At 35.2% G+C, this 15360-nt stretch overlaps 1 protein-coding gene and 1 long non-coding RNA gene across 2 annotated transcripts; both read right to left on the bottom strand.

Annotated features, from left to right (window-relative positions):
• Positions 1-277: 277 nt before the first annotated feature.
• LOC117340208 lies at positions 278-3024 on the bottom strand. Its single transcript, XM_033901963.1, has 3 exons — positions 2324-3024; positions 1397-1720; positions 278-987 (listed from the first exon to the last, which is right to left on the bottom strand). The coding sequence occupies exons 1-3, from the start codon at positions 2667-2669 to the stop codon at positions 656-658; spliced, it is 1002 nt and encodes a 333-aa protein (XP_033757854.1). The 5' UTR covers positions 2670-3024; the 3' UTR covers positions 278-655.
• Positions 3025-10034: 7010 nt separating this feature from the next.
• Positions 10035-12208, bottom strand: LOC117340210. Its single transcript, XR_004535398.1, has 3 exons — positions 11966-12208; positions 10933-11253; positions 10035-10313 (listed from the first exon to the last, which is right to left on the bottom strand). It is a non-coding gene; the product is annotated as an uncharacterized LOC117340210 (long non-coding RNA).
• Between the last annotated feature and the right edge of the window lie 3152 nt (positions 12209-15360).

Genomic DNA, 15360 nt, shown 5'->3' on the forward strand with positions numbered 1-15360 from the left:
ATATATCAAAATTATATATTAAATATTATTTATTACAAATAATAGTGTTGATGTCAAGTAAGTTGGAGTTACAAATTTTATTTACATTACATAATTAACCTTCGACAATGTTTGTTTACAGGACGCAAATTAAACATACTAAGATATCTTCCACGGAACCTGAGAATTTACTGGTAAATGTGTACTTTACAATCACTTAAAATGTCATTTAAGTACCCCCCCCCCCCCCCCCCCCCCCCCCTCCACCATAAAAGAACACTTACACACGTAATATAAACATTAGGATAGGTAAAATATATCTACTGTTACAAATTCTCAGATCCCATGAATATATACATGTATCAATTTTACTTAAACAGTAAACAAAAATCTGATGTAAACAATGATTTAATGGTAATTTAGTGATGTTTTGTGTTGAAAATCATATTCTTCCTTCAAATATCATATTCATTGCTATCATCAAACACTGTAGGAAGTATTTCTAGCTACAAACCAGCCTCATCAATTAATTCATAAAAACTATATCTTATCAAAATCAAATACATGCAGATAACCAAAATGTACATGTATGCGGTGCAAGAAGTCAGATTTCTGCTTACTATTCAAAACAAAACAAAAAGCTCTTAAATAAAAGATATTAGCAAGCCAATCAAACTCAGAAGTCAATTAGTATTGGACACACAAAAATTGTCAAAAATATCTTACCATATACATCGACGAATGAGAGTGAGGTGGATGTGTTTCCGAAAATATTGCTCGCCTCACATTTGAATATGGCTCCTTTGTCAGCAAAGACGGCCAGATGGTTATAGGAATTGAAAGAGATGTCACCCACCGTTGTCCAGGAGGAGTCTACTACTTGTGTATTGCGGTACCATCTAATCTCTGTATTGGGTACTCCCTTAGAAGATGTACAGTTCATCAGTACATTAGTAATGTCCACCGGGTAGGAATTAAATGTAATGATCTGTGGGGTGGTCGGAATCGCTGTACAAAGAGAATAAAAGGAGCATTAGCAATTTTGGTACATGTATATATAAATATTAAAAATACAAAAAAAATAAAAATAAAAAAAACATAGAAAAATAAATGTACGTTTTTTAATTGGCAAATTCAAACCAGATATGTAGGCGTGACATCAATACCCAGGTAGCAACAAAGGGGAGTTAAAATCGTGGTTGTATTATTGGCTTTTAAAGAAATGTGTATTTTATTAATTACGCTCGTTGGCTTGGATTAAAGCACGTGAGGGGTTTTACTGTAGGAGGAAATCAGAGAAGCCCGAGAAAACCCACGTGGTCTGCTGTATGTGGTGTGCTAGAAATTTCTTGGCAAAAATGGTGTTCGAGTACAAGGGAGATCACTTGATGGTGGATTTATTGAGATTGTTCCTTACCATATCCTGTTGTGCGGGCCACATTACTGCCAATTGGCATCGCAGAAAATCCGGCATAATTAGCCACGATTGGGTAGTAACCACCGTCGTCTGATGTCTGGTAATCCCGGATGGTGAGGGTAGCCACTGAAGCAGTTCTTTTCCAGATTACATGTTTAATACTATTGCCGATCACCTGTGTTCTGATACCGGAACCAAAGGGCGACTCGTGCCACCATGTGACGTTAAACTCTATACGGGATGTGACGTTGTAATCTATTGAGTAGTCTGAAGTAATTCGTACATTTTCGATGGAAGCTGTCATCAGCACAACTGTGGGTTTCACTAGAACAGAAAAGATATAATTGCTTAGAAATAAAATGTCTGTAATTGAAAAACATTTTTATATAAAAAAAATAAACATATCATCTATCAGAACTACTTCCCTCTGTTTGACTATGTCATCACGGGACCCCAATTTTCGGCTACAATCGGGTGTTTTTGCTATACCCTCTTAACCGAGTTAAATGATGCAATGAGTTGAAAGGAATCCCCAAGTCAGTTTGAGGCAGATGTTATTTCATCAGGTTTATTAATCACATTGAATGTTGATGATTATTTGGGTACCTAAAAGGAAACATATATCTTCTTTCATTCAATTGTTTTTTCTTGCATTCCTCAGAGACTTCTATATCTGATATACAAGTCTCTGCATTCCTGTAATTAACACGTACAATGTGCACAAGTCTTCTGATGGTACTACGATTATATTGCTCGACTTGAGAGGACTTTTCCTTTAATCGAATATTTGAGGGTAAGACTTGAATATTTGGCCAGACATCTCTGGTTCGACCATTAATGGAGGCATGGAAATAAATATAATTTATCACGTGCTCTGTGTCCATGCTATCATACTTTCCAAAACACAATATCTGTAGAAGTACTTACGATATACAGTGACGACCAATGCATTTCGTAGAGCAGTTGGTGTCGTGGAAACGTGTTGGGCTTCACACGTGACATTTATGGTTTTGTAGGTGGCGGTAGGTAGAATGGTTATCGCTAATTCTGTCCGGAACGTTTGTTCTTCGTCAAGTATCGTTATGGTTGGCTGGTAATATTGCTGTACAATATCAGAGGTAACTCCTAACCAATACAAACTGGCTGCTGGATTAGCCCGGGGTGTCACACAAGTATAATTGACTGCATTCCCTTCGTAGGCGACGATCGGTCCGGTTATAAACACGGCTTGTGGCTGAACTAAAAGTTTGTCAAAAATACACACAAATACCATGCAGCTATGTAGTCATAAGCTCTGAATAGTCTCAGATAGTGCAAACAAATATTGTAACTTAGGCCTTAAGTCAAGCTTTCAGTTGCTTAAAAAAAACAGCATGCTCCTAGCTATTCCGTTTTTTATACAGTCTTCCCGTTAGGAAAAACAATATTTCTAATAAATTTGTAGAATTTGAATTTTCCATGTGTGGAAATGTGAAAATGACAAAGATTTTTTTTTTATAAAAATGGTGGTTTTGCTTAAGAGGTTCGGTTAAAGAAATAAGCATATTGGCAGAAAAGCTTGAAGCAGGTGAGGCATTGGACAGTTTATAGATGATCTAGGTTTCGTTTTGAGGAAAATTTTCGCACAATTATGAAATAAAATACATAAGGTAAAGTAAATGTCAAAACAGATAACAAAAAATTAATTAAAAACTATTAAATAAATAAATTTTTAATAAAATTAATTGTTTGGTTTAAGATTGTTCAAATCAATTTGACACTCAATTGTTATGTATTATTTTCTACTTAGAATTAAGTAAATAAATATATGTATATACATATAATTATATTGGTTAAGAAAAAACAATTAAATGTTGTTTTCAGTTGATGCCAGTAGCGATTTCATTGAAAAAAAAGTAATAATTTTTAAAGTTAGAGAAACCCACATCATTTAGTTATCGTTCACGATAGATTCTTCCATACCTTCCTGAAACTATAAAGGTCAAGAAAGGTAAATGATAAGCAGAATAAGTCTTGTCAAAAGACAATATAGCTCTCCGAGAGCAACTGGGGTTAAGTGGTTTGCTCAGGCACACAACCACGAGAGGACAGTACACTCACTCAAACGTCTCAGCTTCATGAAAAACATCAATCGCCCAGGAATGGGGATCGAACCACACACCTCGGATCTCCATCCGAGGTCGCATTGTTGGATGTTCCACTGAATGAGCTATGATGGCTGGACGATACATGTATGACTGAATCTTGATATTTAACCTTTATTTCTGATTAGTGACAGATGAAAATAAAACTGACATGTCAATAATATGAAAAAATGTCAGCAAAAATGAATCAAATGAAATGAAACAAAGAAACTTCCTACACAACAAATGATGCATGAACGAAGTAGAATATTGATTAGATTGATTCAATATTGGGTCAAATCGGTTCACGAGGTCAAACGACAATTTATTGTAGTGTCTGTCCTACAGATGAGAAATAAGGATTTCATTCGGATATGATGTTAAAACAATGACTACCAGTTTTATGCGTGTTGTAATTATGGCTATATCAACATTCTTTTGCATTATAACATTTACTGGACAAAATGCTTAAAGTAAATGGTACGCTATTATGATTTATAATAAAAGTATATATTAATCATATCAACCTACCTAGTACACATGGAATATTGAAAAGTAATAAATGTCATAATTAACATACATTCTCTCATATTTATTTATTCTCAAACAAGCCCCGTCCTCTAGTATGAAAATTAAGTAACGAATTTATCCTGAAAAAAAGCCCCTTTTCCTATTGTAAAAAAACAGTACCGTATTTATTCTCAATCAAGTCCCCTTCCCTAGTGTAAAAGTTAAGTACCATATTTATCCTGAAAACCAGCCCCTATCCTAGCGTATCCTTAACTATGCCTCCTCTCCTCGTGTAAAAATTCAATCTCATTGCCAGAACACTTATCTGTGAAATATTTGTTGCTTTCCATTTAAAAAAAAAAGCTGAACTAGGGGTTATACAATGTCCATCTTGTATTCAGCCCAGGGACCCACATAGATTTGGATTCAAAGTCGGGTATGTGTTTTCAGGCATTAGCTAGTTTAAAAAAAAGTAGCTGTGCACTAAAAGTGTATACGAAGAGAAAGTAGAAGATTAGATTTATAAAATCTAGGTGAAATATAAACAATGAGATTTCAGTGAAAAACGAGGAAAATATGTGACATATGGGCCATGTTGTTCAAAAGGTGATTACCTTAATTACTTGATTAGTGAAAATCTCATTCGTTCTTACTTCAAAACTTCAGTATATGTGATCCTTAAAATAGGCAGGTGGGAGTTTCGTAACAATGTGTTAAGCTAGGTTTACAGAAGTGATTTTATCAGTATTCTTTTTTAAAAATTTGTTAAACTGTAACTAGCTTAATCACCTTTTGAACAAATGGACCCTGTTAATAAGTAAGATAGCTTCCTTATATTGATTAATAAGTGATATTTTGACATTAAAAAGTCCACGGGAGATAACACTTTTACAACATCCACCCGTTACCATGATCGAGTACGCTAATTAATACTAAATATGGAATACGAAGACGGCACGAAGACATCACAATGACTTACATTGTATGGATGAAGATGAGATGATGACAATAATATAAGTTTGTTAACGTCTTACAATAAGTACCATCTCTCTCTGGTAGATGTCTTATACACAGTGGGAATCGGAAAAAGGATTGGTGGGACATTTGCATACAGTATTTTCAAGAACTGAAATCATGGATTTTTTCTGCAATAGACCTTTTAAATATCCCTATTGATTAAAACAATAGATTATGAAATTGAAAAAAAAATAACATAGTAAGACCCTTAAACCTGTCTCCCGACGTCTGATGGTTATTTTCCTGACTTGTCATCTATTGGATGTATCCAGACATATTAAATTCGTGAAATCATTCAGCTTGCCCTTCTTTGCAATTTTGTGTAAAGACGAAAAAACATGTTTTTGGCAAAGACTAACAAGTCTGTTTTTGATCATATTCAGATCAAATATACCCAATCAGAGGTCAATTTGTTACAAGTCGGTTTTATTGCTTAATTCTTTTTGTTTTAATCGTATTTATTGATTTTTCTGAAGTGCGCCTCCGTTAACAAAAGAGACTGAAAAAAATGACGTTTTAATCATTGTATTTCTAGAGAAAGAAGGAAGAATCCTGTTGTGTACGACCGTTACTATCCAAAGCCTGCTAATGCGAGTGTTGTCAATTCCTCCACCTGTGTAGTTGGTTATAATTTAGATGAGATAATAAATTACATAAGTTCACGCATTTTCTAACCACAATTAAAACAGCCGTTTTGTTATGTCCATTGGCAGACTAATTGTTCTTTCAAAGAATTGCGTGCACCAAATCTGAACATAGCATGCCACTTAGTTATAAAGCAAACCGCTCAAAAATCTCGCTGCGAAAACACAAAAACCAAACAGCGTGTTTTAATAGCATTTCCATACCATATACGATGATCGGGGGAGTGTTCAGATCTTGAAATGCCAATTGGTTCGACGCGTTGCAGGTAAATGTCTTCCCGTTGTCGCTGAAATGAGCTGTATACTCGAGAGTATTAACGGTAGTCGTTGTTGTTCGGTTCTCCTGTGTTGAGAAACTCCTGTCGACTGTACCATCTGGAAGTGTCCACAATACACTTGCACGTGGGCGGGCACCTCTTGACGTGCACGTGAGGTTCATTGTTTGGCTTTCGATAATCTCAGAAACGAACCCGCCGATGAAGACGGGCCCAGGGGGCACTGAAATAGCATATTTAAAACTCATCACCCTCCTCATGCATTCCTGTCATAAATTCTCGCTCCCTTTCTGGTGATCTTGGTAGATACTATAAAGTTAAGTTTAAGATGAAAACTGTTTATCTCGTGCAAAAGTACTTTTGTCGTGTTTTCAGTTAACAATAGCTAGATTATTATTTTATTATGCTAAAGTAAGTATCTTTTCTACATTACATGTATGTTATGAGATGAACATTTGATGGTTGTTTAAGTGCCAATTGTTAAAAGTTATTGTGTAATTGAGACATGCGTATCACATTGTGTGCATTTAAATGAATGAGAGGCATACCAAGATAATAGCGGTTCTCTTATTTGTTTATCTATCTATTTATTTATTTATTATTTTGTTTATGTGTTATTGATCAGATATTGTTTTTTCACTGAGATAAATAGTTCAACATTAAGGGGCAATGTTATTATGTCAGGTTGTTTTTATTTACATGTACTTTTTTCTCTCTTTTTTTCATGGAAATTAAAACCGTACAGTTGATTTCTAACGCCATATAGTTCACTTTGTGGTATGTGTGCATTGATGTTGAACATTTCTATAATTACAGTACCTTTAAACCTATCTTCAAATTACTGGTTAAAATTAATAGGTAATAATCGAGTTTGAATCGTATATTTATTCCCGCTGATTCATTCTGGGAGATTTTCTTCAAATTAATAAAATATTATTATTGGTTTTAAAATAAATTTTAATGTTTTGTGATCTAATTTACAAAGAAAACTGGACACAAAATGTTACATTACATATATACACTGCAAACCAGTCCAACATCAAATGAAAGACATATTTATGATGATCTAAACTTTTGACTGGAGACTTATGAAGTAGCATAAACACAGGTGATATCTCGGATATAAAAGGAATCGTCCCGACCAAATAGAGGTAGATATCTGGCTACGTCTGATTGATTGATGGGTTTATCGTCCTTATTCCGGATATAACCAAGTCTAGGACACTGTTAGTGTGACGTAGCTCCTGAATCTCTATAGACATATACTGACTAGCGATTGGTCAAGAATTTTTGTCTGTACCAATCAATTCACAGTCTGGGAAACTCAAAGGTACTCGCCTAATGTCAATATACTCAGTATGTATTGTGTGTATTGACAAACGAGGATATTACCCGTCAAATACAAATGTTTAATGTGCTAAGATTTTCCAGACAGATTTGTTTAAACTGTAACCCATACTCGCTTTTGTTTTGAATTATAAATTATAAAAAAATATATGTCCAACAGTACACATGTTGAAAAATTGTCTGTCCGTATTTATTTCAGCTAGTCCCTTTAAAAGTCTCTCTCCGGTGCACATAAACTGAATTATTTGTCTTTTGCTAAAACATACAACGAAAGGTTTTGACAAGACTACGAAATAGAAGCAGGCACAATAAAAATGAATTGACTTTAGAAGATCAACAAACAGCAAACAAGCGCTGTAATTAACATCGCGAAAAAGGCAGTAATTAAGTGATAAACTTTATAAATTTAAATAAATTTAACTCACCTTTTTACTCTCGGCGATAAAAATCTTCCAGCGGAGTTAAAATTCAGGAAGGAACTTGCACGATTATCCCAGTTTTAACATTTTGATAACTTAGAGACATCATTGGTAATTAAATAAAAATGTTTCCGTAAAGACGTGCAGCTGAAAACAACGCGTGTCAGCTTTTGTCTCTAATACGTGTTGTACCCTTGTTTAATGTCTTAAATATACGACATTGGTAGACATTTCTTCAGGAACAATGTGAGGTATAGTTCAATTGAATAAATAAGATGTTTTTGGTGTTGAATGTGAATGAAAATGATTGTGAAATGAAGACGACAATGATGATGACAATGATTACAACAAAACGCACATGCACAAAAAAGATACACACAAACTACACTGTTAGCCATACAATATTTAAAAGCTTCTACACGTGCAAAAGCATGCAAAAGTAAATAGGAACGATAACGTATTAATGATTAAGGAGCAAGAACAGCCAGTTGACCAAATCACTTTCAGCACAATTTTCATGATTATTTACCCCATCCCGATCCACAGTATATTGAAATAATACTTTTTATACCAAAGAGCATGAAATATTGAACGGTTTGATGTGGTAGATGTTTGTTGATATGATAAGTGGTGTTCACGTTGTCAACCTCACCTTAGTCCTGATGGGACTGTAAACAGTAAATTCAACCTAGATTTGCCTGTCTGGTGCTCAAAGAGGCAGGAGACGCTAATTCCCCAGGAGCAGTTGGTCATATTCCCCCTGTAGTTTTTTTACATAGGGGTCTTAACTCACTAATTTTTATTGATTTTTTAATAATGAAATTACTCTTTAGTCTGTATGCCGATAGTGTCGTTTGTCTTTCTATCAAGACGTATATTGGCAAAATAAAACCTTATCTTGTATTATCCCAAAAATGTTTTGGTCAGTCACCAGCCATGTTCCTGCTACTTATGACAGACTACATATGTAAATGACATCACATCACGTGTGCAAAATTGATAAGCTAGGACATCAGCCATAAACAGAAATAATGACTTAGTACATCACAAAATACCCTGGCAACCAGCCGTGATTGACCAATACCCTAGCAACCAGGCGTGATTGACATATACCCTGGCAACAAGGCGTGAATGACCAATACCCTAGCAACCAGACGTGATGGAACAAAGTATTAAGTTTTCTGACTTAAAAACGACGTTAGTATTCAGATTCATGTTGCTTCCTTCATTTTATATCTAATTCCGTATTTTTTTCGAGTGACACTACAGACACAAATGATTCGAAGCAATGCTGCTCCATGAATGATTTATTTATCTATTTATACATTAATTATTTTTTGTTTTTTATTAAAGAAAAAGTAATTTATAAAATACATAGTAGACGTTTCATTTCGTCTTGTTGCTGTTGTCAGGCGATCAAGCACCATTATGTAATTAATAAGCGTCATGAGTTGTTGACATATTTTGAAATTTTCCGTACGGTATTGGAGGAGGTCAAGGTCACGATTAAGAATGAAGTTATAAGTTTTAAACCCTTTCTGATACCTACCGTATGTGATAGAATATGAAAAACCTCAAACTTCCGCTTTACACTGACATTTCCTGGTCCGAAAACATCATCTTTACACGTATCTACATGATATATTCTTTTCATAATATAAGCCACTCAATCACATCTTGCAAACAACATATTCTGATGTCAACTGTTTTAGCTAAAATATCAGTTGTATGGATAATAGCGTTTATTGGCTGTTGGTAATTTCAAAATACAAATTAACACAATGTTCCACCAGATAAAAAGCTAAGTCTTGCCTTTATAAGGGTTAGAAACTAAACAGATTATAAATACTATTTTATTAACGTCAGACGTTAAGTCGTTGACTATAGTCAATCATATAGCTATTTAACAGTATTACAAAGTTAAGGTTATGTCATACTATAAATGTTTTAAATTTGTTAAATTCTAAAATGAATCTTTGTTAATTTCATACAGCTTTATTTAAGACTAACTCAAATCCTTCCCAAGGTACCTTGCGCTACCTGCATTCATGTTTCGTAACGGACCGCAATGCATTATGGGATATATTTTTAAAACTAATGGTTGGGGGAATCTAGATTTCAAACTAATTCGTAACAATACACTCAAGATTTCATAAAAAAACCCACCTATATTGAGTTACGGATGAATTTTGAATAAAACAACTACCACACAGTTCTAATCTTAAACCAATTTTTTTTTGGTGCAAACGTTAGGTAAATTAGTAGTTTCTGTGAGCGCCGTATATATGAAATCTTACCGTAAACTTGCGACAGAGTCCCTGAGGCACTGAAAGATCCCATTACGTTTGAAGTAGTGCAGGTGAATATCTGGCCAATCAATTCAACAGTAGCGACGATGTCAAATCTGCTGATTACAAGGTCACCTTGAGATGCGGATGAGAGGGACATGCTGGAAGGTCCAGACCAAGTTACGCTTGGAGTAGGAAAACCGCCCCTTGACGAGCAGTAACCATGGATATTGGTATTCTCATTCACCCCGGAAGTACCAAAACTGGTATTGACGCTTGGTTGTCCGGGTTTGTCTGGAAAATTAAACCATATATTTGCTTTGGGGGCTAATTGATGTTTAAACCAGTTACGGTTGGAGTACAGTAGAATATATATATATATAATTAAAAATATATAATGTCCTTGTGATGGATATACATAGTAATAATAATAAAAAACACAAACCAGAAATTCACACTAGCGCTTTCACATGCTATGAGAGCAAGCTCATTACACCCTGGTTTTTTTTATTATTATTACTATAAATATATACATACACAATTGTATTTGTACCCCCCCCCCCCCCCCCCCCCCCCCCACCCCCCGGGGTTCCCGCGTATTTTCTCTTGATAATTTCTTTTAGATAAGCTTTACACTAGGCCGTAATATCGCAATTTGTAAATGTGACATGCAGTATATATACAAAAATTAAAAAAAAAAACTTTCTTGAATTTAATTCCCATCCAGAAACATGCGCCCTTTTCTATTTGAAAGCTCATTGGCTCCAATCGATAAGGTAACATCTTCTTCAAATCAAACTTTTAATGAACGCATTCTACCAGAAATATACTGTCGTCTCGTCCTAGAATTAAAGGCGACGCAATATAATTCTTAAACATTAGTGTGGTTTTTTTTAAGCAATAACAAACTTACGCCGTACGATCATGAAGGCCGTCCTCGTAGTTTTTTTATCTGGCTCGGGGAAGGTGTCATGATTGATGTCACATGTGATGGCCACGTTGTGATCAGCTGAGATCAGAGCTCGTGTAATAGTAATTAGTAGATTGTAGGTATTGTCGTCGCCATTTGTGCCTCTGCTTTCTGAGACGGTGATCACATTACCATTTACGTAACAAGTGTACTGTATTACACTAGGGTAAGCGTGAGTCACATTCAATGTCCATGTTCCTGTTGTACCTTCATCGAAATAAGTCGCCCCGCCGACAGGGATTATATTTGGGACGATTGGTTTTTCTGAAACATAATTTGACATCAATTTAAAGCAATTTTCATTGAAAATGGCAGAAAAAAATAAAGCAAACGGCACAGTTATTAGTATCAAAAGAAATTCCCTGCACAAGGTTGATTTCGTACCGTTCTTGTGTTGTTGCTTTTTCAACAAAAATCAATATGATTTTTACAGACGGAGGACACCTTGTGAATACGTCTTGTGTTAGAATTGGAAGATAATTAGACTACAATATACCGCCTCCTGAAATACTTCATTGATAAAATGCTCCTGGGACTTAACGGGTTATCCCGGGTAAAGAGGACATGGTACATGAAATATTGGAAATACATTTCTGCTAACTTGATTGTTTATCCAGGGTAAACGGCACTTGGTAAATAAAATATTGAAAATAAGTTTCTTTGAACTTTTAAGGTTATCAAGGAAACAAATACAAGGTAAATGAATTGTAGTCCTAGTAATAATGCAATACACCAAATTCAAAGAATGGTCAAATAAGATCACGGAATATTATATCAGGATTCATCACTATGTTCAAAATGGTCTGAGATGTAGAAAATCAAATTATAGGTAACAAACTAGCCTTTGATAAGAAGAGTACGGTAATAATAACTAGATTTAGAAATATGATGACATATATTAATGTGATGTTTCTTTCTGTAATTTAATGTAATATCAAACATTATTACTAGTTCATTCGGTTCATACATTACTCACGTCTGACATCAAAGATGGTTTCAGATGAGACATCTGGCCGTTGCTGTTGCTTGCTTGACAGGTAATGGTGGCACGAACCATTTCAGGCCGTGATGTAATAGGGATGGAAACTTCGCTAGTCGTCACGAGACCGTTGGTTGACAGGGTAGCACCAGGGATGAATGTCCCGTTTTTTAACCAAGTTATACTGATCGGAAGGTCCGCCTGACTAACAGCTGTCGAGGAGCAGCTCGTATTCATATTGATTCCGACAGTTGGAAACGAGTCAAAGTCATCACTTATGACTGGACGTCCCGGAACATCTATAGAAATCAACGTATGAAAACACATAAATACTCCCTTTCCCGTACTCAAAATCACATTTGAACCATTTTCTCATACTCCATAACACAGTTGCACCCTTTTCCAATACCCGTAACACAATGAAACCCTTTATCATACTCCATAATATAATGAACAAAGAGACCTTTCTCCATACTCCGTAACACGAAGGAAACCTTTCCGTATACTCCATAAACATTTGAACCACTTCCCCATACTCCATAACACAATTTAACCTTTTTCCCATACTCCATAACACAACGGAACATTTTCCCCATACTCCATAACATAAGCGGATTCTTTTCCCCATACTCCATAATACAATTGAAACTTTTTCCCGTAGTCCATAACACAATTGAATCTTTTCCCCATACTCCATAACACAATTGAACCTTTTCCCCATACTCCATAACACAAAGAAATCTTTTCCCATATTCCAATTACACAATGAAACCTTTCCCCATACTCAATAATACAATTGAAACTTTTCCCCATACTCCATAACACAAAGAAATCTTTTCCCATATTCCAATTACACAATGAAACCGTTCCCCATACTCCGTAGCACAATGGTACCTTTTTCCCATACTCCATAACACAATTGAACCTTTTCCCCATACTCCTTAACACAAAGAAATCTTTTCCCATATTCCAATTACACAATGAAACCGTTCCCCATACTCCGTAGCACAATGGTACCTTTTTCCCATACTCCATAACACAATTGAACCTTTTCCCCATACTCCTTAACACAAAGAAATCTTTTCCCATATTCCAATTACACAATGAAACCGTTCCCCATACTCCGTAGCACAATGGTACCTTTTTCCCATACTCCATAACACAAAGAAACCTTTACCCCATACTCCATAACACAAAGAAACCTTTACCCCATACTCCATAACACAATGAAACTTTTCCCTATACTCCATAACACAATGAATCTTTCCCTATACTCCATAACACATTGGAATCTTTTTCCTATACTCCATAACACATTGGAATCTTTTCCCCATACTCCATAACACAATGGAAACTTTTCCCCATACTCCATAACACAATGGAAACTTTTCCCAATATTCCATAACAAAAAGAAATCGTTTCCCCATACTCCATAACACAAAAAAAAACTTTCCCCATACCCCGTAACACAAAGAGACCTTTTTCCCATATTCCATAACACAATGGTACCTTTTCCCCATACTCAATAACACAATGGAACCCTTTCCCATACTCCATAACACAATGGAACCTTTTCCCATAATATATAACACAACGGAACCTTCCCCCATACTCCATATACACAATGGTACCCTTTCCCATACTCCATAACACAATTTAACCTTTTTCCCATACTCCATAACTCAATGAAAATTTTCCCCATACTCCATAACACAATGAATCTTTTACCTATACTCCATAACACAATGGAACCTTTTCCCTATACTCCATAACAAAATGAATCTTTTCCCTATACTCCATAACACGATGGAACCATTTCCCTATACTCCATAACACAATGGAACCCTTTCCCATACTCCATAACACAATGGAACCCTTTCCCATACTCCATAACACAATGGAACCCTTTCCCATACTCCATAACACAATGAATCTTTCCCCTATACTCCATAACACAATGGAACCTTACTCCATCAAATATGGACCCTTTTCCCTATACATGTACTCCATAACACGATGGAAACCTTTACCAATTACTCTATAACACAATGGAACATTCTTTCCGTTACTATCATCCAAAACACTATATTATAAGCACCGTTTTGAGCAACATACCATTGTTGGCCTATGACTAAGCACGCATAACATCCCGTCGCCGGAACGTTCAAATCTGACATTCTAGAGGCAAACTGTGCAATTCTTAAAATGACCTGACCATTTATAACCCCGTATACACACAAAACATGACACACACACACAATTTGATCCGTTCTTTCTAGTTAAGGGTGAACCCAGAAACTAAGTCTAAGGCTCCCGGTGTTGTCTGTCGATATGCTTTCCCTAAATCCAAGAAATATGTTGAACATCCGTCATATTTAATACATAATTGCAATATGGCATTAACACACTGCATTATCTGCTACAGAAGTTGTTGGGATAAACTCTGATTAGTATGAAATAATTTAACACAATCTTCTTTCCCTTGACTATAGGAGTATCGCTTCAAAAACACATAAACATGTACTGTATACACAATAGTTTTGGCAGCGTAAAGTGTACCTGTAGATACAATTAATGAAGGTTTATCATACGTTGGTAACTATGGCATTGTAGATATGGAAACATAACTATAGTTACGTAACTATGGTAATGTAGCTATGGTAATATATATGGAAACAACTATAGTAACGTAACTATGGTTATGTAGCTATGGTAACATCTATGAAAACATAATTATAGTAACGTAACTATGTTTATGTAGCTATGGTAACATCTATTGAAACATAACTATAGTAACGTAACAACGGTAATGTAGCTATGGTAACACCTATGGGAACGTAACTACGGTAACGTTATTATGGTAACATGACTATGGTAATGGAGCTATGGTAACGTAGCTATGGTAAAACAAATATGGTAGCGTAACAATGGTAACGTAACTATGGTAACATAACTATGAAAACGGAACTATTGTAACATACCTAAGGTAACGTAGCCCAGTAAAGAAACCAGGTAAAATAACCTTTAGATTACCATGGTAGAGTAATCTGGTAAAGTAAGCTGGTAAAACAACCTTGTAAAATAACTTGGTAAAGTAATCTGGTAAAGTAACTTGGTTAAGTAACTAGGTAAAGTAACATGGTAAAAATAATCTAGTAAAGTAATTTGGTAGAATATTCTGGTAAAGTAACATGGTAACGTAACATGGTAAAATAACATGGTAAAGTAACCAGGTAAATTAACCAGGTAAAGTAATCTGGTAGAATATTATGGTAAAGTAACATGGTAAAGTAACAAGGTGAAGTAACAAGGTAAAGTAACAAGGTAAAGTAATCCGGTAGAATATTCGGGTAAAGTAACCAGGTTTGTTTGTTTGTTTGTTTGTTTTTGTT

Source organism: Pecten maximus, chromosome 13 (assembly GCF_902652985.1).
Source record: "Pecten maximus chromosome 13, xPecMax1.1, whole genome shotgun sequence".
NCBI lineage: Eukaryota > Metazoa > Mollusca > Bivalvia > Pectinida > Pectinidae > Pecten > Pecten maximus.

Coding starts and splice junctions, on each gene's coding strand:
- LOC117340208 (XM_033901963.1), bottom strand. CDS start 2,669: ATGGTATTTGTGTGTATTTTTGACAAACTTTTAGTTCAGCCACAAGCC. Junction 1,721..2,323: donor ATTGGTCGTCACTGTATATC/GTAAGTACTTCT, acceptor TTTCTGTTCTAG/TGAAACCCACAGTTGTGCTG. Junction 988..1,396: donor GGCCCGCACAACAGGATATG/GTAAGGAACAAT, acceptor CTCTTTGTACAG/CGATTCCGACCACCCCACAG.